The sequence below is a fragment of the Bufo bufo genome, chromosome 8 (genome assembly GCF_905171765.1).
Source record: "Bufo bufo chromosome 8, aBufBuf1.1, whole genome shotgun sequence".
Lineage (NCBI taxonomy): Eukaryota > Metazoa > Chordata > Amphibia > Anura > Bufonidae > Bufo > Bufo bufo.
Window position 1 is genome coordinate 16,594,886 of NC_053396.1, and position 27,362 is coordinate 16,622,247.

The window sequence follows — 27,362 nt, forward strand, 5'->3', positions numbered from 1 at the left end:
TGGACACTGCCCAGTACCACCTCTCCTGCCCTGTATATATGGACACTGCCCAGTACCACCACTCCCGTCCTGTATATATGGACACTGCCCAGTACCACCTCTCCTGCCCTGTATATATGGACACTGCCCAGTACCAGCTCTCCTGCCCTGTATATATGGACACTGCCCAGTACCACTTCTCCCGTCCTGTATTCTGCTCTTATTCTGTATATATGGACACTGCCCAGTACCACCACTCCCGTCCTGTATATATGGACACTGCACAGTACTACTTCTCCCGTCCTGTATTCTGCTCTTATTCTGTATATATGGACACTGCACAGTACTACTTCTCCCGTCCTGTATATATATATACACTGCCCAGTACCACTTCTCCCGTCCTGTATTCTGCCCGTATTCTGTATATATGGACACTGCCCAGTACCACTTCTCCCGTCCTGTATTCTGCCCGTATTCTGTATGTATGGACACTGCCCAGTACCACTTCTCCCGTCCTGTATTCTGCCCGTATTCTGTATATATGGACGCTGCTCAGTACCACTTCTCCCGTCCTGTCTATTCGGCTGGTGACAGTAATGTCAGGACGTGATCCCTGCTGTCGGTGCTGGTGTCAGATCAGTACAAGGCATTATAACCCAGGATCCACCGCCACCATCTGCCGCTCCCCGGATGGCCATATGGCCGCATAAAGCTTTCACTCATAGCTCGGCCATACAGAAACATGTCTTCACTCTGCAGATCATTCTTCCTAAGCCAAGTACCCCTCCTCAAATGCATGTCCTCATAGCCCCCAAGGCTAACATCCCACAGTGCATGGGCCCTACAAACATGGCGTGTATCCCATATACCACAGGGAGAGCACCTACACTGGAGACTGAATAGATGCCAAAAATTCGGGGTGACCCTCGGATATCTGGCATGGATTTACAGTTTGCGCTGTCGTGGATCTGCACATGGATTAACCCTTACAATGCGGCTGCTTCATATACAGCAGTTGAATATGCAGAGATGAGTGCTTCGACAATGGAAGCGCTCATTGGCTTCCTGCCGCCCCCACTTGACCCTACCAGGTGCCTCACTTGGCCTAGTGGTCGGTGCCCCCCTGGCCACAGCCTCCTCACAGCTCACCAAGCACAGTGCCGTCTATTGGATAGTGGCTGTGCTTGGTATTGCAGCTCAGCTCCATTCACTAGGCCACCTGACCAAATGAATGTGACATCACTAGCCAAAGAAGAGGCCACTTCATGGAGCTGATTGGTAGGGGTGTCGGGAGTCGGACCCCCACTGATCTGCTATTGATTACTTCAATATCAAAGCCATCAGTATCAAAATCCCAGATACCCCTTGAATGCTATGGGAATAGGAACAAACGGCGATGATACATGTGTGTTGTCGCTTATCTCCCAATGGAACAAAGAGTTGAGCTGCAGCCATACCTATTGCATTTTTGCCATATGAAGTGGAAAACAGCAGAATCTGTCGAATTAATTGGATGTGTGTGACCAGCTTTATATGTAGCCAAGGAGGGAAAATGAAAATTACAGGGGGTCCTCCTAATAATGATAGTTTATGCCGCCACATCCCAGAGTAGCAGGGCTGCCTATGTAGAGGGGGAGATCAGTGCAGGTTATGGTTGGTTTGTATGTGAGCTAGGCACCCCATAGTAGCCACGATAGGTTTTACTTGGGTGTATGCAGTAACAAAATATAAAATAACAAGTACAATATACAAAATATATTAAAAAAAAATATATATATATATATATATATATTATATAAAGCGGTGTATGCAGTAACAAAATATAAAATAACAAGTACAATATACAAAATATATTAAAAATATATATATATATATATATATATATATATATATTATATAAAGCGGTGTATGCAGTAACAAAATATAAAATAACAAGTGCAATATAGAAAATATAAAAAAATAAAAATAAAATAAATATATTATATAAAGCGGTGTATGCCGTAACAAAATATAAAATAACAAGTACAATATAGAAAATATAAAGAATATAAAAATAAAATAAATATATTATATAATGCACCACCAGGTAAGTGCAGTGACTTTAGTACTGCCCGACCTCTAGTGGCAGAAGTATGTCACTTCACTGTAGGTTTCGCCCTTCCCCCAGTATCCTTGTTATTACCAGCGAACGCCATCTAGCGTCAGAAGACTGTCACATCAGTTTAAATCTCCCCCCAGTATCTGCTCGAGCTGCCAATCCTCTTCATTAGCGGCGCACGCCCTCTAGTGGCCGAAGACGGTAACCTCAGTTTAAATCCCCCCAGGATCTGCTTTGCTAGATGCGCCTGAGCTGGCAGTCTGGAGAAGAAGCTGAGGAGGAGAAGCAGGACCGTGTAGATCTGACGGGGTCCTGCACATTCCTCCCCCCCCCCCCTCTCCTCTCCTCTCCTCCCATAGTCGCAAGGGACAAGGTGTAGGAGGCTTGTAGAACGACGATCTTACACACAGACACAGCCAGGAAGCCTTCAAGATGGGCAACCGAGGGATGGAAGAGCTGATCCCGCTGGTTAACAAGCTCCAAGATGCCTTTTCAGCTATCGGACAGAATGCCAACCTAGATCTGCCCCAGATCGCTGTGGTGGGGGGTCAGAGTGCTGGAAAGAGCTCGGTCCTGGAGAATTTTGTGGGCAGGTAATGTAAAATGCTGCAGCTGATCGTGCAGACAGCCATTCATTTGGCAGGTTTGGATTAGAGAAGCCACAAAAGCAGATTTTCCATGTCTGTGTCCATAGTGCTGCCATCATCACTGCAATGAATCAGATGCAGACTGGGGCACCCTTGGGTGCAATCGCCCCTATAGGACCCATATCCATCTATACAATGTGGATGGATTACCACTGCATCCTGATCTGTTGTTTTTGTATCTTTATCTGTTTGTTTATTTATTTATTTATTTTTGTTCTGATTTGTATTTATTGTTAAACTGAATTGTTACATTGTATCTGATTTTAATTCTTGTATGGGGGGGTTATATTGCCCTATGGGTGTAAAGGGTTAAATTGCAGCAGGGGTTGGGGGGGGGGAATGGAGGAGGTGCTGAGGAATACAGTACAGTATGTCACCGCAATGGAGGAAAAAGGGAGGGGGGCTCGCCAAACCAATGTCATCTGTTTACAGTCCTGGTGTAGGTTTTGAGGATGATGGGTAAAGGATGTAACGTCCTCCATGGCCGGTGGAGGACATTGCCGTCAGTATAAATGGGCGGTAGGACCATCTACATGACTGGCATGTAAAATGTGTCAATCAAGACCAGTCCGATGCGTCCTCTTAAGGCTATGGTCACGCGGTCAGGTTTCCTGATGCAGTTTTGGAAGCCCAAAAAAATAAAAGAGACGTCGTATGCGTCTTTTACGCTTTATCTCCTCTTATGATCCACTCGGCTTTATCAGGAAACCTGTTCCGTACCCCTAGAAGTCACAGGATGGATGATGTGCAGCTCCTCATCACGAGGACGTCTGCCTCCGCTGCTCTCAAGGTGACACACAGATGTGTGCCAGGGACGGTGATGTCAGGACAGCGAGAGGCGACCATCTATTCGCCCCCCCCCCCTCCGCACCATTTTGGCGTGGTGAAGCAGAATGCAGTGTAGGATTTGTAGACATGCAATAAACGCAGCATGCCGTATAAACAGCGCTGTGCACACAAAGGCAGCGTACAGCTCCTAGGTGTACACCTGTGTGTGACACCAGCAAGGCCTTAACACAGCAATGATGGGTTGAGCGGGATTATACTGTACTGTGAAGGTGCGGTCCCCTGGGAGATGACAGCCCGGTGCTCATAACAGATGGTGCCTGCGACATATCCCTGTCACTAAGCGTGCTGGGGGATATGTGTAATGTGTGTGCACCGGTCATATGCATGTGCATTACACGGGATGGGGCTATCTATCTATCTATCACAGGGATGCTCAACCTGCGGCCCTCCAGCTGTTGTAAAAGTACAACTCCCACCATGCCCTTCTGCAGGCTGATAGCTGTTGGCTGTCCAGGAATGATGGGAGTTGTAATTTTGCAGCAGCTGGAGGGCCGCAGGTTGAGCATGCCTGATCTATCATCTATCTATCTATCTAAAAAAAAATCAATATGCTGGGCAGCACTGCAGACAAGGTGGAAAACGGAGTGCCAGCGGCTACGGAAGCGATCCAACATCCAGATCAATAGAAAAATGAAAAATTCCACGGCACTTCCAAAAAATAAATAATGTGTTTATTACACCAGGGGCGACGTTTCTGTCCTCTCAATGGAACCTTTTTCAAGCAATGACAAACTACAACTCCCACCATGCCCTTCTGTAGGATGATAGCTGTTGGCTGTCCAGAAATGATGGAAGTTGTAGTTTTGCAACAGCTGGAGGGCCGCAGGTTGAGCGTGCCTGATCTATCATCTATCTATCTATGTATTGATCGATCTATCTCATAACTCCCAACTTTTTGGGACGGTCAAAGAGGGACACTCATGGTTCATTTTGTGAAAGATCAATGTTACCTGCATATTTATACACGTCAATATCGCATAATAGCGCAAAAATTGTCTGAATATAGAAATTTCTAAAATCCAAATGGCATCAAATAATAAATGAATATACAAGGCGATCTCTGACATATAGATAGGAACCAAGCAAACACTTTCTGGATCCATATTGTAAATGTAACAAAGCAAATCTATACCTCAGATCAAAAAGAGGGACACTTGGGAGGACTTCTATCTATCTATCTCATATCTATCTATCTATCTCATATCTATCTATCTATCTATCTCATATCTATCTCATATCTATCTATCTATCTCATATCTATCTATCTATCTCATATCTATCTATCTATCTATCTCATATCTATCTCATATCTATCTATCTATCTCATATCTATCTATCTATTATCTATCTATCGTCTATTATCTATCTATCGTCTATTATCTATCTATCTATCTATCTCATATCTATCTATCTATCTATCTATCGTCTATTATCTATCTATCTATCTCATATCTATCTATCTATCTATCTCATATCTATCTATCGATCTATTATCTATCTATCGTCTATTATCTATCTATCGTCTATTATCTATCTATCTATCTATCTATCTATCTATCTATCTATCTATCTATCTATCGTCTATTATCTATCTATCTATCTCATATCTATCTATCTATCTATCTATCCGACCAGACACGTACAGGGATCCTTATGGATGTATTCCTCCCGTACAGACCAGTCTGACCAGTCCCTCCTGGGTTCACCACCTATCTCCCCTCACACAACAGCCAAGATGTAAAGGCGTCATCCCACAATGGCTGTTTATAGACAGGTGACAAAAGCCTGAAGGCCGGGGCCCCACATGATCTCTAGAATGAAGGTTCCTCTTGACTGCATGACCACGGTGAGGAAAAAGCAACCCTCGCCTGCCTCTGTCAGCCCCATAGACTTTGGATGGAGTGGCACTGCACATGCTCGACCACCGCTCCGTTCAGTCCCCTCCTCACGCCGGTCGTACGGTGAGGAGGAATGGGGGGACTCAGAATAGATTGCAGGACAATCCCTTTCATTAGGATCCACATTTTAACAGAACGTGGATCACACAAGGTGGATTGTGGATTGCCCTATTGTATTGCTTCGGATAAGCGGTGCTTTGGGTGTCCGTCAGTCACTTATCTCCCTCAGTAACCTGCACATTTTGCTGTTTGTTTTATTGAGTGCATGGCAGCAGACTAATAGATGGCTGCCTGTGTGTAATCTGCTGTTCTTGTGGATGAGATGAGTGGCCGTCAGACACCTAGTGCACCGCTTATCTCCATCTGAAACAATAGGATGCAGCTATATAAACCAATGCTCCAGCTACCTATTAGCATGATCTGTAGTAATCTATGGTATGTACACAGAGCATTTCCGCCCCTTGGGTGTTCATACATGGCCATAATCATGCATAAATACCGCAGCAGCAGTCATGGCCCCGTGTCGGTGCCCGCAGGGCGTAGGTACGCTGCCATATATGATGATGCCTTCCTCTGCTTTACCCAAGGGTCAATGGGCGTCAAAGGCCTAGGGGCTCATATTGGAACTGCGGACCCTCATCTTGCTATGTCACTTCCAATCAGGATGCAGTTTGGCACAGCAAGTCTTCAAGATGTAAGGTCTTTCTTAAAGGGGCACTCTAGCCAAAGCCGGTACTAGCACAGGGCTAAAGGGGGCGCAGCATGACACAGGGATTCTTTCTCTGGCGCCCCTTGAATCTGTCTAGAAGCCATGACCTATGGAACCCATACCATCCAGTATATACAACCCATACATCGTTCTGCAGCGATTAACCCCATGAATACCAGGCTGTGCGCATTACAACATATGTCTTAAGTAGCGCCTCCCTTGTATCTCTGGGGGAGGGGTGTGGGGGGGGGTCCTAATTGATTATTTTCTGTGACTTCTAACATTATCTGATTTGGGCAGAAGGAGGCTGTGTGACAATGGTCGGTTGTCCTTCACCATAAATAACCGCAAGATAATAGGAAGCTTACGTCTGCGCGGCCAGAACTGAGGGGGGCCCCAGAGCAAGGGTGTCATGGGACCCCCATAGTAACCCAAATAATGAATGCGACTGACATGGAAATCGAGGATAAACCACTGACTAGACAGTGCCCTGTATGGTGAGCGGCGCAGGACATGATTGGACTTGTAGTCCACATCGTTGCTGGTCTGTAGCAGTGGTGAGATGGCAATAGGAGTGATAGATACGTAACAGGACGATCTTGGTGGGAAACTGAGTAAATGCTCATGGCTTATGTAGTGTATGCTGGTTTTATGAGGGATCTACATGGCGGTATTATGTGGGCTTTTTTAGAGGAGCATTGTTTGGATACTTAATATTAGGTGGGCACTGTATGGTGGAATTGTGTGGGGGAGTATATGGCTTTAGTACCATATGGCGGTATTATGTTGTCTGAAATTAAAACTATCTGCAGGGTCTAGTAATGTATATATCCTATACAGCAGAGTATAGTAATGTACAGTCGTGGCCAAAAGTTTTGAGAATTACATAAATATTGGAAATTGGAAAAGTTACTGCTTAAGTTTTTATAATAGCAATTTGCATATACTCCAGAATGTTATTCAGAGTGATCAGATGAATTGCATAGTCCTTCTTTGCCATGAAAATTAACTTAATCCCAAAAAAAAACTTCCCACTGCATTTCATTGCTGTCATTAAAGGACCTGCTGAGATCATTTCAGTAATCGTCTTGTTAACTCAGGTGAGAATGTTGACGAGCACAAGGCTGGAGATCATTATGTCAGGCTGATTGGGTTAAAATGGCAGACTTGACATGTTAAAAGGAGGGTGATGCTTGAAATCATTGTTCTTCCATTGTTAACCATGGTGACCTGCAAAGAAACGCGTGCAGCCATCATTGTGTTGCATAAAAATGGCTTCACAGGCAAGGATATTGTGGCTACTAAGATTGCACCTCAATCAACAATTTATAGGATCATCAAGAACTTCAAGGAAAGAGGTTCAATTCTTGTTAAGAAGGCTTCAGGGCGTCCAAGAAAGTCCAGCAAGCGCCAGGATCGTCTCCTAAAGAGGATTCAGCTGCGGGATCGGAGTGCCACCAGTGCAGAGCTTGCTCAGGAATGGCAGCAGGCAGGTGTGAGCGCATCTGCACGCACAGTGAGGCGAAGACTTTTGGAAGATGGCCTGGTGTCAAGAAGGCCAGCAAAGAAGCCACTTCTCTCCAAAAAAAACATCAGGGACAGATTGATCTTCTGCAGAAAGTATGGTGAATGGACTGCTGAGGACTGGGGCAAAGTCATATTCTCCGATGAAGCCTCTTTCCGATTGTTTGGGGCATCTGGAAAAAGGCTTGTCCGGAGAAGAAAAGGTGAGCGCTACCATCAGTCCTGTGTCATGCCAACAGTAAAGCATCCTGAGACCATTCATGTGTGGGGTTGCTTCTCATCCAAGGGAGTGGGCTCACTCACAATTTTGCCCAAAAACACAGCCATGAATAAAGAATGGCACCAAAACACCCTCCGACAGCAACTTCTTCCAACAACAGTTTGGTGAAGAACAATGCATTTTCCAGCACGATGGAGCACCGTGCCATAAGGCAAAAGTGATAACTAAGTGGCTCGGGGACCAAAACTTTGACATTTTGGGTCCATGGCCTGGAAACTCCCCAGATCTTAATCCCATTGAGAACTTGTGGTCAATCCTCAAGAGGCGGGTGGACAAACAAAAACCCACTAATTCTGACAAACTCCAAGAAGTGATTATAAAAGAATGGGTTGCTATCAGGAATTGGCCCAGAAGTTGATTGAGAGCATGCCCAGTCGGATTGCAGAGGTCCTGAAAAAGAAGGGCCAACACTGCAAATACTGACTCTTTGCATAAATGTCATGTAATTGTCGATAAAAGCCTTTGAAACGTATGAAGTGCGTGTAATTATATTTCACTACATCACAGAAACAACTGGAACAAAGATCTAAAAGCAGTTTAGCAGCAAACTTTGTGAAAACTAATATTTGTGTCATTCTCAAAACTTTTGGCCACGACTGTATATATCCTATACAGCGGGGTCTAGTAATGTATATATCCTATACAGCGGGGTCTAGTAATGTATATATCCTATACAGCAGGGTCTAGTAATGTATATATTCTATACAGCGGGGTGTAGTAATGTATATAACCTACGTGCAGGGTCTGGTTATGTATGTAACATATGCAGTGGAATATAGTAATGTGTATAACCCAAACAGCAGACTCTATCAATGTACAATGTACAAGGTCTAGTAATGTATATCTCAAATCCATCAGGGTGCAGTAATGTATATAACCTATACAGCAGGGTCTAGTAATGTACAATGTACAAGGTCTAGCAATGTATATAACCCAAACAGCAGGGTCTGGTTATGTATATAATCTATACAGTAGGATCTAGTAATGTATATAACCTACGTGCAGGGTCTAGAAATGTATATAACCTATACAGCAGGGTCTAGTATCGTATATAACCCAAACAGCAGGGTCTAGTAATATATATAACCTATGCAGTAGGATCTAGTAATGTATATAACATATACAGCAGGGTCTAGTAATGTATATAACTATACAGCGAGGTCTAGTAATATATATATCCTATACAGCAGGGTCTAGTAATGTATATAACCTATACAGCGGGGTCTAGTAATGTATATAACCTATACAGCGGGGTCTAGTAATGTATATAACCTATGCAGTAGGATCTAGTAATGTATATATCCTATACAGCGGGGTCTTGTAATGTATATATTCTATACAGCGGGGTCTGGTAATGTATATAACTATACAGCGAGGTCTAGTAATGTATATATCCTATACAGCAGGGTCTAGTAATGTATATATTCTATACAGCGGGGTCTGGTAATGTATATAACTATACAGCGAGGTCTAGTAATGTATATATCCTATACAGCAGGGTCTAGTAATGTATATAACCTATACAGCGGGGTCTAGTAATGTATATATCCTATACAGCGGGGTCTAGTAATGTATATAACCTATACAGCGGGGTCTAGTAATGTATATATTCTATACAGCAGAGTCTAGTAATGTATATAACCTATGTGTGGGGTCTGGTTATGTATATATCCTATGCAGTAGGATCTAGCAATGTTATATCATATACAGCGGGGTCTAGTAATGTATATATCCTATACAGCAGGGTCTAGTAATGTATATAACTATACAGCAGGGTCTAGTAATGTATATATTCTATACAGCGGGGTCTAGTAATGTATATAACTATACAGCGGGGTCTAGTAATGTATATATCCTATGTGCGGGGTCTGGTTATGTATATATCCTATGCAGTAGGATCTAGCAATGTTATATCATATACAGCAGAGTCTAGTAATGTATATATCCTATACAGCGGGGTCTAGTAATGTATATATTCTATACAGCGGGGTCTAGTAATGTATATATTCTATACAGCAGAGTCTAGTAATGTATATATTCTATACAGCAGGGTCTAGTAATGTATATATCCTATACAGCGGGGTCTAGTAATGTATATATTCTATACAGCAGAGTCTAGTAATGTATATATTCTATACAGCAGGGTCTAGTAATGTATATATCCTATACAGCGGGGTCTAGTAATGTATATAACTATACAGCAGGGTCTAGTAATGTATATATCCTATACAGCGGGGTCTAGTAATGTATATATTCTATACAGCAGAGTCTAGTAATGTATATATCCTATACAGCGGGGTCTAGTAATGTATATATCCTATACAGCGGGGTCTAGTAATGTATATAACCTATGTGCAGGGTCTGGTTATGTATATACCCTATACAGCGGGGTCTAGTAATGTATATATTCTATACAGCAGGGTCTAGTAATGTATATATCCTATACAGCAGGGTCTAGTAATGTATATATTCTATACAGCGGGGTCTGGTAATGTATATATCCTATGTGCAGGGTCTGGTTATGTATATACCCTATACAGCGGGGTCTAGTAATGTATATATTCTATACAGCAGGGTCTAGTAATGTATATATCCTATACAGCAGGGTCTAGTAATGTATATATTCTATACAGCAGGGTCTAGTAATGTATATATTCTATACAGCGGGGTCTGGTAATGTATATAACCTATGTGCAGGGTCTGGTTATGTATATACCCTATACAGCGGGGTCTAGTAATGTATATATTCTATACAGCAGAGTCTAGTAATGTATATATTCTATACAGCAGGGTCTAGTAATGTATATATCCTATACAGCGGGGTCTAGTAATGTATATATTCTATACAGCGGGGTCTGGTAATGTATATAACCTATGTGCAGGGTCTGGTTATGTATATATCCTATACAGCTGGGTCTATTAATGTATATATTCTATACAGCAGGGTCTAGTAATGTATATAACTATACAGCGGGGTCTAGTAATGTATATAACTATACAGCGGGGTCTAGTAATGTATATAACTATACAGCGGGGTCTAGTAATGTATATAACCTATGTGCATGGTCTGGTTATGTATATATCCTATACAGCGGGGTCTAGTAATGTATATATCCTATACAGCAGGGTCTAGTAATGTATATATCCTATACAGCGGGGTCTAGTAATGTATATATCCTATACAGCGGGGTCTAGTAATGTATATATCCTATACAGCAGGGTCTAGTAATGTATATATTCTATACAGCAGGGTCTAGTAATGTATATATCCCATACAGCGGGGTCTAGTAATGTATATAACTATACAGCGGGGTCTAGTAATGTATATATTCTATACAGCGGGGTCTAGTAATGTATATATTCTATACAGCAGAGTCTAGTAATGTATATATTCTATACAGCAGGGTCTAGTAATGTATATATCCTATACAGCGGGGTCTAGTAATGTATATATCCTATACAGCAGGGTCTAGTAATGTATATATCCTATACAGCGGGGTCTAGTAATGTATATATCCTATACAGCAGAGTCTAGTAATGTATATATCCTATACAGCGGGGTCTAGTAATGTATATAACTATACAGCGGGGTCTAGTAATGTATATAACTATACAGCGGGGTCTAGTAATGTATATAACCTATGTGCATGGTCTGGTTATGTATATATCCTATACAGCGGGGTCTAGTAATGTATATATCCTATACAGCAGGGTCTAGTAATGTATATATCCTATACAGCGGGGTCTAGTAATGTATATATCCTATACAGCGGGGTCTAGTAATGTATATATCCTATACAGCAGGGTCTAGTAATGTATATATTCTATACAGCAGGGTCTAGTAATGTATATATCCCATACAGCGGGGTCTAGTAATGTATATAACTATACAGCGGGGTCTAGTAATGTATATATTCTATACAGCGGGGTCTAGTAATGTATATATTCTATACAGCAGAGTCTAGTAATGTATATATTCTATACAGCAGGGTCTAGTAATGTATATATCCTATACAGCGGGGTCTAGTAATGTATATATCCTATACAGCAGGGTCTAGTAATGTATATATCCTATACAGCGGGGTCTAGTAATGTATATATCCTATACAGCGGGGTCTAGTAATGTATATAACCTACGTGCAGGGTCTAGTAATGTATATATCCTATACAGCGGGGTCTAGTAATGTATATATCCTATACAGCGGGGTCTAGTAATGTATATATCCTATACAGCGGGGTCTAGTAATGTATATATCCTATACAGCAGGGTCTAGTAATGTATATAACCTACGTGCAGGGTCTAGTAATGTATATAACCTACGTGCAGGGTCTAGTAATGTATATATCCTATACAGCAGGGTCTAGTAATGTATATATTCTATACAGCAGGGTCTAGTAATGTATATATCCTATACAGCGGGGTCTAGTAATGTATATAACTATACAGCGGGGTCTAGTAATGTATATAACTATACAGCGGGGTCTAGTAATGTATATAACCTATGTGCATGGTCTGGTTATGTATATATCCTATACAGCGGGGTCTAGTAATGTATATATCCTATACAGCAGGGTCTAGTAATGTATATATCCTATACAGCGGGGTCTAGTAATGTATATATCCTATACAGCGGGGTCTAGTAATGTATATATCCTATACAGCAGGGTCTAGTAATGTATATATTCTATACAGCAGGGTCTAGTAATGTATATATCCCATACAGCGGGGTCTAGTAATGTATATAACTATACAGCGGGGTCTAGTAATGTATATATTCTATACAGCGGGGTCTAGTAATGTATATATTCTATACAGCAGAGTCTAGTAATGTATATATTCTATACAGCAGGGTCTAGTAATGTATATATCCTATACAGCGGGGTCTAGTAATGTATATATCCTATACAGCAGGGTCTAGTAATGTATATATCCTATACAGCGGGGTCTAGTAATGTATATATCCTATACAGCGGGGTCTAGTAATGTATATAACCTACGTGCAGGGTCTAGTAATGTATATATCCTATACAGCGGGGTCTAGTAATGTATATATCCTATACAGCGGGGTCTAGTAATGTATATATCCTATACAGCGGGGTCTAGTAATGTATATATCCTATACAGCAGGGTCTAGTAATGTATATAACCTACGTGCAGGGTCTAGTAATGTATATAACCTACGTGCAGGGTCTAGTAATGTATATATCCTATACAGCAGGGTCTAGTAATGTATATATTCTATACAGCAGGGTCTAGTAATGTATATATCCTATACAGCGGGGTCTAGTAATGTATATATCCTATGCAAGAGGTTTAGCAGTGCCTCCATCTGCTTTTCATTGAGGCCTATGAATGCCCACCTATACTGTGTCTCGGGGTGGGTCACCAGATGTGGACGTCCTCTAACAGATGTTATTCCGGCAGAAAGATGATGTCATAAAGGCAATGAAGAAAACATTTGTGTAATTATAGGTCTCTCTGAGGCCAACTTCATTAAAACCCAAAGGCCTCGGTACAAATTAGTCCTGACTCTCACCCTTTGTTCACACCGTGCAGTTTCTGTAATGCATTGTTCTTTGTTTTACTCAAACCCAGGAGTGTGCGCTAACCGGAGGAAAAGCGCGTGCGCTGGTATGTCCGAGGCTGCAGCATAGGATCAGGCATTAGATTGTCACTGCCATTCGCCAATATCGATTTAATGCTTACGGCCAACTTTACACTTCATTTCTTTTTTATATCCTGTTATAATTTGGGCTAAAACTAGGAAAATCAGAGTAGCAGTGATCCCATAGAATGAATGGGATCGCAGAGCAAGTTGCAAAAAATCCAGCAGTCCCACAGAAGTGAATAGAGGGGCGGCCGCGCTTGCGCAGTGTGCTCTCCATCCATTTCTGTGCGAATTCTGAAAATAGCCGAGGGTGCGCTAGGCAATTTTCGGCACTCCCACAGAACAGAATGGAGGGCAGCCCCGCACTTCAGGGGGCTCGTTCTGGAGATAGGTGCCTGTCCCAGAGGTGGGGCCCCCATCTATCTGACATTGGTGGCATATCCTAACGATATGCCACCAATGTCTCAGATGAGACAACCCCTTTAAGTAAAGATTTAAGGGATAGCAAAGCTGATGTGCGCCATATTGGGAGCAGGGTCGGGAGCCTTGAAACTGCACATGCAACCTGACCACTTGAACAAAACCTTACTCCAGTCCTGATGGAGGGCCACAAGCTGGAGATAAAATATACTGTACGCTTCGAAGGCATCCCAGAATCAGCTGAAACTCTTCCTACAGCGGTACGACAGATCTCCTCTACACTATTGGGGAGGACAAAGCACCAGCAATAGTCATCGAGAGAATACATCTGACATTGTGTCCTAAAGCAGCGGTCTCTGACCCACCCAGAGGTGTCATTTGTGGTCTCCTCATGTTGACACAGTGGAAATTATGCAGAGAGCTGGAGGCTTTAAGGATCTGCGGTGTGAGAGCTCCAACCAACAGATCTTCCAGGAGCTGGTAGCCTCCATTTTGACAAAACGAAGGCTGCAGTGCTGAGGCTCGTGCTTGATGAACTATGTAATTGTAAATTGTAGTATTGATGGCTCTTCACCTTTTGGAGTTAGCATCTCCAAAAGGGGAAACACATTGTCATTCACTCCCCGGGGGACCTGGCTGGTGCCTGGGATCTGTGGGGCATCTTTCCCATTGATGTCCCTTCATGGCTACCGGTGAGCGATCTGTTGCAGCTACCAGACGCACCGAAACCTCCACCATTTGGCCGACAGCTATCTCTCCAGACCCACCGAAACCTCAACCATTTGGCCGACAGCTATCTCTCCCATCTCCGTCCCAGCTTCCCCATATGCATACATGTTCAGTTCGGCCATGTATGTGATGGGGAGTGCGGAGAAAGCTATTGCCAGACACTACTGGTGGCAGCTTATCTCCTCGTAGAACAAAAGGATTGGGCAAAAATAATCATTTCACCCCATTCTTGTCTTTCCTAACATCATCTTTTCAAGGGATCTCCCCACACACATTAATGTGTCGGCTGAACCGGCCGTTCTCGGCGGGTTTGGCCGACAAAACTATAATGTGTATGGCCAGCTTCAGGGCAAAGAAGCAAACACCTAGAGAGGTTTCCTCCTAAAATTGCATTATGATCTTTATCGAGCACTCATTTTCCGCAATGTTTGGAAGGACCCTTTGCTGATTGTTCAGTATTTAGATTTTTTTTTTATTAGTCCTGGGGCTGGGCATCCCCTTGGGAGGTGGACATAAAGTACCCCTACAGCTCTACCCCCATGTTTTTCTTCACATGGATGGTGGATTACTGAGCTGGTCCTATCTTGTGACCTTATAGATTTTGGGTTCCTGACTCCATTCCCCTGGCGCTTTGTCACGGTATCTGGAAGGCTGTTCCTCTGCATAGCCGGATACTGCGATTCACTGCCAGAGCCCATATTGATCATAATGGGAACCAGCGGGAATCTGGACGGTTTCCAGCATGAGTGCCGGTGTTCTGTCAGAAAACCTTACCTCGCCAGATTCCCTTACCCCACATGACTTCTGACTGGGGGTGTACCGGGCGTGTGCGCCTCCGCGCAAGCGCAGTACCAGGGCATGGGTAAGGAAAAATTACAGTGAGCGTTGACTCATGGACGCGCGCACGGACACCGCGCGTGCGCTCTCCGGGGTAAGGAGATCTGACGGTCTTTTGTCTTGTTAAATCTCCTTACCCTCACACCGCGCACGCGCGGATTGTAAAATCTCCTTACCCTCACTACACAGCGCGCGTGCGCAGTGTGAGGGTAAGGAGATTTAACAAGACAAAAGACCGTCAGATCTCCTTACACCCTGAGAGCGCACGCGTGGTGTCCGTGCGCGCGTCCATGAGTCAAGGCTCACTGTAATTTTACCTTACCTATGCCCTGGTACTGCACTTGTGCGGAGGCGCCGTGCCGTGGTACTGCGCTTGCGCAGAGGCGCACACTCCCGGCACACCCCCGGAAGTCACGTGGGGTAAAGGAATTTGACGAGGTAAGGTTTTCTGACAGAACACCGGGATTAGGCAAGACAAAAACTAGTGCAAGTACCGTGTTTTGTCCCATTATAGTCATTGAGGTCTGGCTGCGCACCGGCCCTATCTGGCTACGCGGGATATGACTGTTCCTCTGCCAGAACAGCCTGCCAGATACCTTAGCGCAAATGTGATCCGTATTTTGCAGAGCATATGCTCTAAACAATTCTCCAAGGGTTTAGGGATCTACGACAGGGACTTCAATGTAGCCCTTGATCTCCCCTAGCTGTTCGACCATACATTTGTCACAGTTGGAGAGACTCAAAGCCTCGCTCTTGTCACCAGGCCTTTTTGACATTTGGAGAATTCCGTTTATTCCTCAGTATATTTTTCCTACCGTTGTTTGGATTGCATTTTTATGTCCCCCATCTCAATTACCTGGGCCTCTAAGGCTCTCATCATCATTTGCACACTGACCATGTTTCTGTCTCGGTACTTTCCTCATTTATCCAAACCTGAGTGGTTTTAGCGTTCGAACGGAACACTCTTAGACAGACCGCAACATCGTGAAGCCCTAGAGAAAAAGCTCCAATTTGTTTTCTTTGACATTAATACCACACCAGACAGCGTCAGCTTCAGCTTTCCTACAATATGGGAGGCCCATAAAGTCGTTATCAGGGGCTACTTCATGGCTTGAGGATCCAAATTAAATACCGACACATTAATTGGTTGCTTTAGCAAATTGCCACTGTAGAAGGACATTGTAAGCAGGGAACCGCCCCCGAGGAGTTGATTATGCGCCATAATAAATTAAAGGGCTTCATCAGAAACCTAAGACTGTCTTGCCTGAGATATAAGCCCTTGACAGCTTAAGATCATGGTCCTGGGCCCATCAGCTTCTATTCTCGCATTCCAGAGAAAAATGCTAATAAGCCTCTAGGAGCAACGAGGACAGTAGCATTGTGCCTCACTGCTCCCAGAGGTTCCGCTCATTCCTCTTCATGGTCTGCCCCTACGGCTAAGACTGACAGGCCAGACAGTAAAAACATATTCATGCCTGGCCCTGAAGTCTTGCAATAAAGGGATAGACACTGCCGAGCAGATGGGTGATCTCCATCCCTTTCTATCTCTCTCAAGTCACTCCCTGAAGAATGGCGGGGAAGTCATACTCTTTCTATGGAGGCTGTGATGTCCGCGGAGGGATACAGAGTTTTAGAAATATGAATGGGAAGGGTGTCTTAACATTACTCTTCACTGCAGTAAAGTCTTGGCAGCTTTTGGTAGCAGGTTACCTTACTAACTCCCATGTTTAACCATCCAGAGTCTAAGTGCTCTAAGTTCTCTCCTTCTTTCTCCTTCTGTAGATCATGCAGAGATCGGCCAGTCGCTGTAGCTTTTTTGGGCCTAACAAGAGGGAGCACAGGATTGTTAACTCTGTATGTGCCATCTATACATGCGTAGTCATGCTGGATACAATACATAACAGTATATTACATAACAATAATTTGCAGATACGGGGTACTGCAGGTGTATAATAAATTGTTGACCCCGACATCCTCCTGGAAACCTTTTTTTTTTTTGCTCTCCTTCCATCCAGAACTCTCAGACACAAAATGTAAACAAATCAATTTTCCCATGGGTTTTCTAGATGTGCCAAACGTCAGGAAAATCATTATAAGACACTGGGATTTCTCTACACCCATAGACTATCTACTAGCAAATCCTGCTGCCAACGGCCTACAGCCTCCTTAACCAAGTCATTGTGGTCAACAGATTAGTGATATTTGTAATATTCCACAGAATTATTGTCCTTGTGTGAAGCTCCCCAAATGATGCCCCTCTTCCAAACACGCTCTTTCGGCGCACCTGATTTCAGCATACAAAGCGCTGGCTGCGAACAGATCCTCCTACTCTCGCAAAATGGAAAGATAAAGTAAGCCAAATTAACGGAATGGAGAAGTTTATCCAGCTTGGAAACAGGGAATCACAATAAAGCCATGAAAATATGGCAACCATGGACCCATCATATGGGACATTTCCACCATAATGGCACATGACTATGCCGGGGTTGGTCTTTATTTGCTATCGTTGGGTATTGATACCAGGCCATACTTTTTCTCCCTCTTCATCCCTTTTCTCTCCTACCCCCTATGCTTTGGCACTTCCTTAGTGCCTAAGTATTTTCCTACTAATAGCCAGAATTTGTCTTCAATTGTTCTGTTTCTATTGTTTATTATATAAAGTGCTTTTGCATTGTTTTTGCACAACTTTAATAAAAAAATGACTAAACTGACCTGTGTGAACAAAGCCCTCCCATCCACAGGCTCGGTGGCCCCTCTTAGAGTCCCTATGTAAGAGCAGCTCATGCTGCGGTGTACCTAGCCCCTCCACGCGACTATTCATACATGCACACTGCTGGCTGACTCCGCAGATGATGAAATCTGACATCACGGGGGCCACCGGGCATGTTGTGTGAACTGGTGTCGCAATGTCATCTCCTAGAATACATTCCCCGGTGGTGACAGCACTGAAACTGGTCAAGATGCAGCCTGACAGTCAGGGGGGTGGGGGAGCATGCAACCCATATATTGTGAATGACCATATAGATTGTAAGCCCCAATAATGATAAATGTTGCATCTTTGGGAATTTTTTTCCCCACTTGTAGTTTATAGCCTTTCTATTCTTACTGTAAGGCCTCATCCACACGACCGTTGTTTTATTCCGTGTCCGTTGTTCTGTTTTTCGTGATTTTCTGCGGACCCATTGACTTTCAGTGGGTCCGTTGAAAACTCGGCTAATGCACCGTTCGCCATCCGTGGTTCCAGTCCGTCAAAAAAATATAACCTGTCCTATTTTTTTCACGGAAAACGGTTCGCGGAGCCATTCAAGTCAATGGGACCGTGAAAAAACACGGAGGCACACAAGATTGTCATCCGCGTCCGCGCGTCCGTGATTTTTTTTTTTACTTTCCTTTATGTCTGGTGGTCCTCCAAAAATAAAGGAAGACACACGGAAACGGATCACGGAACAACGGAACCCCATTTTGCGGAACGGAACACAACAACGGTCGTGTGCATGAGGCCTAAAAGAAACCAGTCCTCCATGCAATGTCTATTATGGGTGGGGGGGTGTATGCATACATGCATTCTCTGCTCAGTTGTGCATGCTTATAATAAGTTCCTGCCAGTTCTCCCATGGGAACAAAGCATCAGACATGTTGAAATCCAGTATGCTTGATCCTCGTTTCCTTCCGACATCTTCCGTCATGTCATAAGGTGAATTGCGGCTATGTGTGCACGTGTATGTATGTGTGTGTCCAAACTGGGGCAAGGAACCGGCTGTTGGATTTCAAGATGTTTGATCCCTTTATTTTTATAGGATTTAAGTCGCCACCAGAGGGTCTGGAGGGGACAGAGGCGTCTGACAGCAGCTTTCTCCCCTCTCCACACTCAGAGCACATTCGCCGAGCCAAGCGTGCATGTGCATGGGTAGGATAGGAGGCATAACTGTGGGCCGGCAGCCATCTAAAGCATATGGCCAGCCTCAGCCCAGGCCATACACGAGGTAGCTGTCAGCCTCACACACATGCCTGCTCAGCTCGGCCTAGCATGCATGTCCTCCAGTAAGCGCACATAAGTGTGAAGGGGAAGAGATACCTCTGGCAGTGGTGTATCTTCCCCTAAGATCCAACATGCCCGATCCTTATCTCTACCAACATCTGCCGTCCTCAGAGAGTCGGGTCCCCCCCATACGCATGAGATGACCAGCCGATACTGCCAAAAAAGGCGAGTTTGCCCAACATACATCTAAGGGCGCCCGTAAGTGCTTTGCGGTCTGCAAATTGTGGATCCGCAAAACACGGACACCGGCTGTGTGCGTTCCGTATTTTGTGGACCGCACGTTGGCCGGCCCTGTAATACAAATGCTTATTCTTGTTCGCGATTGCGGACAAGCTCTATCTTTTTTGCCGGGTTGGCGGAACGGAACTACGGATATGCGTACAGTACACGTCTTTTGCGGCCCTATTGAAATAAATGGGGCCGCACCCATTCTGCAAAATTGACATCACGGATGCGGACCCATTCATACACAGTCGTTGCTGATTGCAAAACGTAATATTCGTATTGTTCCGCCATGATCGCACAGCCCTATAAGGGTCCGACAAAACCCTTTAAGCTATTGAATGTAAAGGCTGACCGTAGTATTCTCCCTGGCGGCCGGTCAAATACAACCGTCAAAGACGTGTTGGTTTTTTTTGCGCTGTTTTTGCACGCGTCCGTAGAAGAAAATGGAAGCTTTGTGCTCCTCTTGCTGCTCACACTTTTACATTCGGCACCCTTGCTGTGACAGTTATCTGTAATGACAGTATCACAGCCCTCTTTCTACTTTGCTGACTTGTTTCTATGGAAACTGAGGATTTTTTTTACTCCCCCATCCTTCTGGGAAGGAAGCGAGCGTCTTTCCTTACAGCCCCGTCCGGCTTATTTGCTGGGAGGCACTCATGCCTGATTCATGGGATTTTTGGGGGGTTGGGTGGAGGGGTGGATGGCTGCTCATCCTCCGGCTGCTCATATTTCCGTGATTATTGGTTGGCAAAAAAAAAATCTTGGTAAAATGGTATTGTTTAAACTTTATTGATAAATATGGTATGAACAATTTGGCATAGGGTTCGCCAGAAGTGTGTGGGCCCTGTAGATATATCTGCAGCCAAAATAGCCATTAAAGGGGTATGTAAAAAATGTCTAATATTGCCAGTAAAAGGGGTTGTGCCCCCGCTAAATGTTAGATTAATATAATTCAGCATGAAAAACTAGTTGTATGATATTCTCTTTGCTTCATTAGAATGGCTCTCTGGTGTTTATCCTGTATAGTAATGTGCACGTTCACCTACTAAAGTGGTCGCACATGCTCAGTTCTATCCTTCAACTGCCACCAGCCGGATCTACTGTGACAATTAGAGGGAGAAAGCTGCTGCAGAAAGTACACACCTTCCCCCTGAGCTGTGGTAGGGAGAGAGCCGCAGCAGAAAGGACACACCCTCCTGAGCTGTGATAGGGAGAGAGCTGCAGCAGGAAGGACACACCTTCCTGAGCTGTGATAGGGCGAGAGCTGCAGCAGGAAGGACACACCCTCCTGAGCTGTGATAGGGTGAGAGCTCCAGCAGAAAGTACACACCTTCCTGAGCTGTGATAGGGCGAGAGCTGCAGCAGGAAGGACACGCTCCTGAGTTGCCAGCCTGAAATAAATCTAGCAGAGCTATAGGAGCAATGAATGGGGAGATCTGTGGATCCTTGTGAGGTACAGGGCTGGTTATAGGTTTCTTAGAAAGAGATTGAATCTGAATTAAATTTTTTACGTTAATCATAGAATTACCCCTTTAATATAATAATAATTCCAGGAGTAATCCTACGTGGCCACATTTACCAGTGACATCATCAAATCTGCCTTTGCGCCTGCGGTTGGGGTATTTAACCACCTCTCAAGACCCCTGATTGGCAAACCTTCCTAATTACGTAGTTGTGCATAATTTGGTGAAACCTTTTATTTAAAGGGGTCATCTGGTATATAAAACTAATTGTCAGTTGCACTATTAAGGAATCCTTAGTGAAAGGGGAATTCCGGGTAATAAACGTTCTCCGCTATCCACTGGATAGGCAATAAATAACTGATTGCTGTGGTCGGGGGCTGTACTCTGCTTGCTGTCTCTGGAAGTCCCATAGAGAATGAATGGCGGCTCCATCAGGACAGGATTGGTGGAGATCCCAACTTTTAGTAACCGGAATACCCCTTTAATAGTGGGTGATCTCTCCTTTTAGGATTCTCATGTATTGGCTAGAGCTGCTACATAAAACGTCTTGCGTTGGAGGACCCATAATATCCATACATTAAATGGAGAGACCATTGATTTAGCTAGGAACTGCACAATGCTTAAAGGGGTTGTCTCACCCCAGACATTGGGGGCATAGCGCTAGGATATGTCCCCAAACCTATATTTAGAAAACAGGACACAAAGTGAAGGAAGGCGCACAGCACATGGAGGATATGCCCCCAATGTCTTAGGTGAGACAACCCCTTTCATTTCTCCTGTGGTGGTGCTGTAGGCAAATTGCAATTGTCTAAAGTGGACAACCCCTTTAAGTAAGAGGAAAAAAAAGGCAGCCACTAAAAGTAATTTAAAATACACATATATATTTTATTTACTTCTTTATTTTTTTAAATGGTAATGCCTGAGGCACGTCAATAAATAACCTATCCCTTTAAGGGTCCATTCACACGTCCGCAATTTTGATCCGCATTTTGCAGAACGAAATTGCGGACCTATTCATTCCTATGGGGCAGCAGGATGCGGAACGCACATTGCCGCTGTCCGTGTTTTGCGGATCCGTGGATCTGCAAAACACGTTGCGGACGTGTGAATGGAACCTTAGACATCAATAATCAATATTGACTTTACACACTATAATACACAGAGCAGTTTAACACTTCTGCACCTTGCTACTGTCTTTATTGGTCTAACCTCATATCATCTTATGCATTTATTCCAGGGCCTCCACAATGTGCATTCCTATTTTGTTAAGCAGCTGTTATGTTCACATGTAATGTGCCTGGTTCACCAGCAGGTGGCAGAAAACCCAGCAGAGCTTATGTAGAATGGAGCTAACGATTCCATTCTAACCCCCCTCTGGAGAGCAGTGGGCTAGTCCTACTTCCTGCAGGAAGGGTGGGGACCAGTTTCTAAAGCAGTCTAGCTTACCCCCTGCTAGGGGAAAGAGGGTGTGCTGGGCATGTCTCTGCTGGATATGCCCAAGCCAAGCCAGCCAGAGCACCTTCAGCTCTGCTGGATGTGGAGGCCACAGCTTAAAGCCTCAGGAGCCAGGAGGAAAGTTCCCTGGCATAACCATAAGTCAGACCAAAGAGAGAAGTGCAGCATACAGAAGTAACAGTATATTAAGCAAGCCTGTCAGTTCAGCAGAGAGAGAGAGAAAGCAAACAGAGTTATTGAAGCAGCCTGCTGGGACCAAGACAAAGCTGATGAACGTTTATTCAAGTAAAGCTGCTGTTCAACTACATACAAGGTCTGGACTCAATCTTTCTTTCAAATCCTTCAATTATTCCCCCTATTTATTGCTTCGGAGCCAAAGCCTGGGGTCTAGCCGTATCCAGGTAGGAGCACCGTGACACATATAAAGTAACATTTTAGTCCGCACTACACCACTCGGCATTCCTACACCTGGGTCGCATTATAGAGGGCCCTAGGAGGAGACCCCGTTGCACAGTCAGATAAGGCCTACATAGTGTAATATTGCATACAATTTATTTAAAGCTGGGTGACAACCCCCTATGCCACCTGTCATGGCTGCCATTAGAGGTTGTCACCTAACATCTTCTGCTCATGTGTCTAGGTGGCTTTGTTTCTACATTTCTGGGGGGAAACTTTGAATTGTTGGCACAGCCGTGTTGTTCTTTACAGATATTAATGGCATTGACAGATAGGGGCCCAGAAATGTCTCCACAGGATGTATACGCCTCACACGCAATGTTTGTGGACCTGAGAGGGCGTTTTCATCCAGGTCCTTCTGCTCTTCAAACAATGATTTGCACTTTCCATGAATGTTCTGGTCACGCCGGCTAGAAATATTGTCTCCTTGTTGACAGAAGAATGAAGCGAAGTTCAGATGGGTTGAGTGATAGAAAGGTGGGCAAACACGCCATGGGGCTACAGAAAGGATAATGTGATTTGTTCACATGTGTGACCAAGGAAGGACAGTCAGTGAATGGTCCAGACCACAGTCATGGGCTCCTAAGACTCGATGATGCGTGTGAGGATTGAAGGCAGGCCCGTCTGGTCCGATCCTACAGAAGTGCTACTGGAAGGCAAATTGCAACGGTACTGCCTAATGGCACTGGCCTCTTCCAGCAGATTAATGCCCGGGGCATACTTGTCCAGGAATGGTTGGACAAAGAGATGAATTTGAAGCCTCGTCTCCATATCTTCCAGATCTCAGTTGTCATCTGGATGATGTTCTGGAAAAACCTCCATCCATGGAGGCCGCAACTCGCAACTTACAGGACCTGTAGTTAATAACTTGCTACAGAAACCACAGGCCTCAGAGGTCTTGTGAAGTCCATGCCTTGATTGGTCACAGTTGTTTTCATAGCATCAGGGGACCTAAATCTTATTAGACAGATGTTTTTCATCTTATGGATGTTTGGTGTATAGACCACAAATGCTAGATGTGGCTATGCCACCTCCTCCTCCTCAGTTCAACGTGGGTAAATATAGTCAAAACTCACTTCTGGAACCAATTTAGGTTGGATTAAAACAGTGTCTCAAACCCGCAACTTTTGTACCCTAGAAGTCCAATGCGCTATACATTGTGCCACACAGCCACCTCATATGCCACCCCCTAAAGACATAAGTGATGTGTTCTGAAACCAGATACTATTGTAACCCACAAAAAGATATTGGGGAATATTTACTAATCACGTAGGGGCATAAACGTAGACCATCTGTCTAGACTTGTCTACTACCCAAGACCTTTGGGTACTACAGTTTGTGCATACTTTATATTGTTATGTGTTATGTATTCTACAGTTTACTTCTGGACATAGTTTCCAGCGAGGAATGGTTGGCAAAGTTTGGCAAGGGACAGGGACTCTTGGTAGGATTGGGCTGGACCTCCTCCCTGCCAAAGAAGGGAGCTTACCGTCCATTGTATAGTGGCTGTGCTTGGTATTGCAGCTCGTCCCCATTCACTTGAATGGCTCGGAGCTGCCCCTAGGTCATGTGATCGATGAGCGTGGCGTCACAGGCCTAGGAAGAGGCCGTGGCACTCACCAAGTGCCGCAACATCTTCAAACAGCTGATCGATGGGGGCGCTGAGAGTTGAACTCCTGCAGGTCTGATATTGATGACTGTAGGTCATCAATGTCAAAATCTCGTACACCCGCTCTAATGTGTGTATGCTAAAATACCACTTTGTGCCACAGTACAACATTTTGAAAACAAAATGGATTTCTGAGACACAAAATTGTGTCAAATAATGTGACTCAAACCCACAACCTTTGAATGTCTATGCCATCTTTTAATAAAGACCAACGTAAAAAAAATGTTTTAGCCCATGCAATTCTAAGAAAATAATTGCCCTTAAAAGCGTTCAAAGCCTTTAAAGGGGTTCTGCACTTTGTTTAACTGATGATCTATCCTCTGGATAGATCATCAGCATCTGATCGGCGGGGGTCCGAAAAAAGAGGAAGTCCTTAATCTTAAAAAGAGGAAGTCCTTACGATGATGGACTTCTTCTTTCAGTAACTTTTCAAGTTCATTGAATAGTTCCAAAAACAATTTGCTGTCACTACCTTGGTCGCTTTGTAAATTTCTTTGGGTGATTGATATTTCCAGGCGTTCTGCTTTTGAAGCTTTCCATTCTAGGATGAGCTTCCCCTTTTGGTGTAAGCATTGTGAGCAGTAGTCCATTCCAAATGATTTCACAGCCGATTCTCCACAATTGGTTACCGGAGGATCTTCTTCAAAGAACCTAGAGCCGCCATATATTAGAAGCTTCCAAAGAAGCTCTCAACATGAACTTGGTCCAGGAATTTACAGCAGAAATGGCAGAAAAGAGAAATAGGCGCTCATAGGGTAAATATGTGAGGTACAAATGTAATCTGCGGATGGTAAAGGCTCACCTTCTGAGGTTGTGCTAAATTAGACACAACACTAATGTAGGCACTAGTGATATGGTGGTTCCTGTTATGTCCCAATACTCTAGGTCTGGGACTCGGGATGCTAGTTGTGTCCGGGTAAGAAGACATCAAAGAAGAAGAGAAGGATTGCCCTGTGACCACCACTGTAGGCACTAGTGATATGGTGGTTCCTGTTATGTCCCAATACTCTGGGTCTGGGACTCGGGATGCTAGTTGTGTCTGGGTAAGAAGACATCAAGGAAGAAGAGGAGGATTGCCCTGTGACCACCACTGTAGGCACTAGTGATATGGTGGTTGCTGCCATGTCTCAATACTCTGGGTCTGGATGTTAGTCGCGTCTGGGTAAGAAGATATGTGAAGGAGAGGAGGATGGCACTGTGACAACCACTGGAAAATGGAACACTATTTGGCTAAAAGTAACTGATGGAGCAAATCTGTGGTGAGAAGAATGCTGGACTTTATTGATGTCCCCTAAAACTATGCGTTTCAGGAATCCAGGGACCCTTTGTAAAGTTTTTCAATGAAAGGTAAAAATCACAAAAAGTTGGGTCAGCTTAAAAATATGCAATATAATGTGTGGGGTTGGAGGAAGTAAAATAAAACAAGATAGCTGTCCAGATATTGAGCGTACAGGCTGTTTAACCACTATGGAGACCACAACCCAGTGGTGATGCAGGTATAGGAACTCCGACATATACAATTGGAGTGTATGCAAAACTCCAAAGCATAGCACCAAGCTACTAGGCAACCAGGATGCTGTGGACTAGGGCGAATGACGGAGCCACCTGGAACATGCGCAGGAAAACCAGTCAGATTCCCCAGTAACCAAGACCCCTCCTCTGAAGTCCAGGATCGTAGCAAGTGGGGCATAGATACCGCGCTGCATAACCCAGTGAATAGTCCCAGCGCAAAAATGGACTGTGAGGAAAGATGAATAGTAATGAGGCACTAGGGGTGACTAAAATGGAAACATAAGAATGAAAGAAAACCGGCACTCCCAAAAATCTTTGATTTTTGGGAGTGCCGGTTTTCTTTCATTCTTCTGATTTTGGGATTACCTCCACACAAACCGAGCACCCCTCAACCAGTACGCTGTGCCTCCTGACTTCATTACACAGTAAAATGGAAACATGTCTGATTGATGCATGTCAGGGATGGCACGTGTAAAGTTAACGTTGGTAAGGACATGTCACTATGGGACAAGTGCCTATATTCAGGGTCTGTGAGACCGACCCACCCATCAGAGGGTGGGTTGAGCCAATTCAAACTGGAGCATATAATAATAACATTATAGGAAAAAGAAAATCATCATAATAAAAGATAAACAAAAATAAATATAGCTACCTAATTCAGTGAATTATAAAAAATGGAAGTAAATGAGTTTGGTCAACAACCACCCAATAAAGGATTTGTTAAAATAACTCTCCAGGCTTAAGTTCAAAACATATGGATACATTTCCGCAAAACTTGAAACCTATCAGCTGTATCTTTGAGAATGCTTTCTACTGACTGCTAGTACCGAAAAAACTTGGAAAAATCCCTATTATGCACTTGAAGTGTTTACGATAACCCTGAGTTATTTCAGGGTTACCAGATCATCTATATAGTGCTTGTAGGTGATAATATGGTCCATCCAAATAGATCTGTTGTAAATGA

At 44.1% G+C, this 27,362-nt stretch overlaps 1 protein-coding gene across 5 annotated transcripts in view; it reads left to right on the forward strand.

Annotated features, from left to right (window-relative positions):
• The first annotated feature begins 2,327 nt into the window (after positions 1-2,327).
• The window catches only part of DNM1 (dynamin 1), a 98,481-nt gene continuing 73,446 nt past the window's right edge, over positions 2,328-27,362 (forward strand). For all 5 annotated transcript variants that reach the window (XR_005773815.1, XM_040404790.1, XM_040404791.1 and 2 more), the window contains exon 1: positions 2,328-2,670. Coding sequence is in view for 4 of the 5 variants with exons in the window: in XM_040404790.1 (XP_040260724.1) it covers positions 2,510-2,670 (161 nt within the window). In the remaining variant the exon portion in view is untranslated. The remainder of the gene's footprint in view (positions 2,671-27,362) is intronic.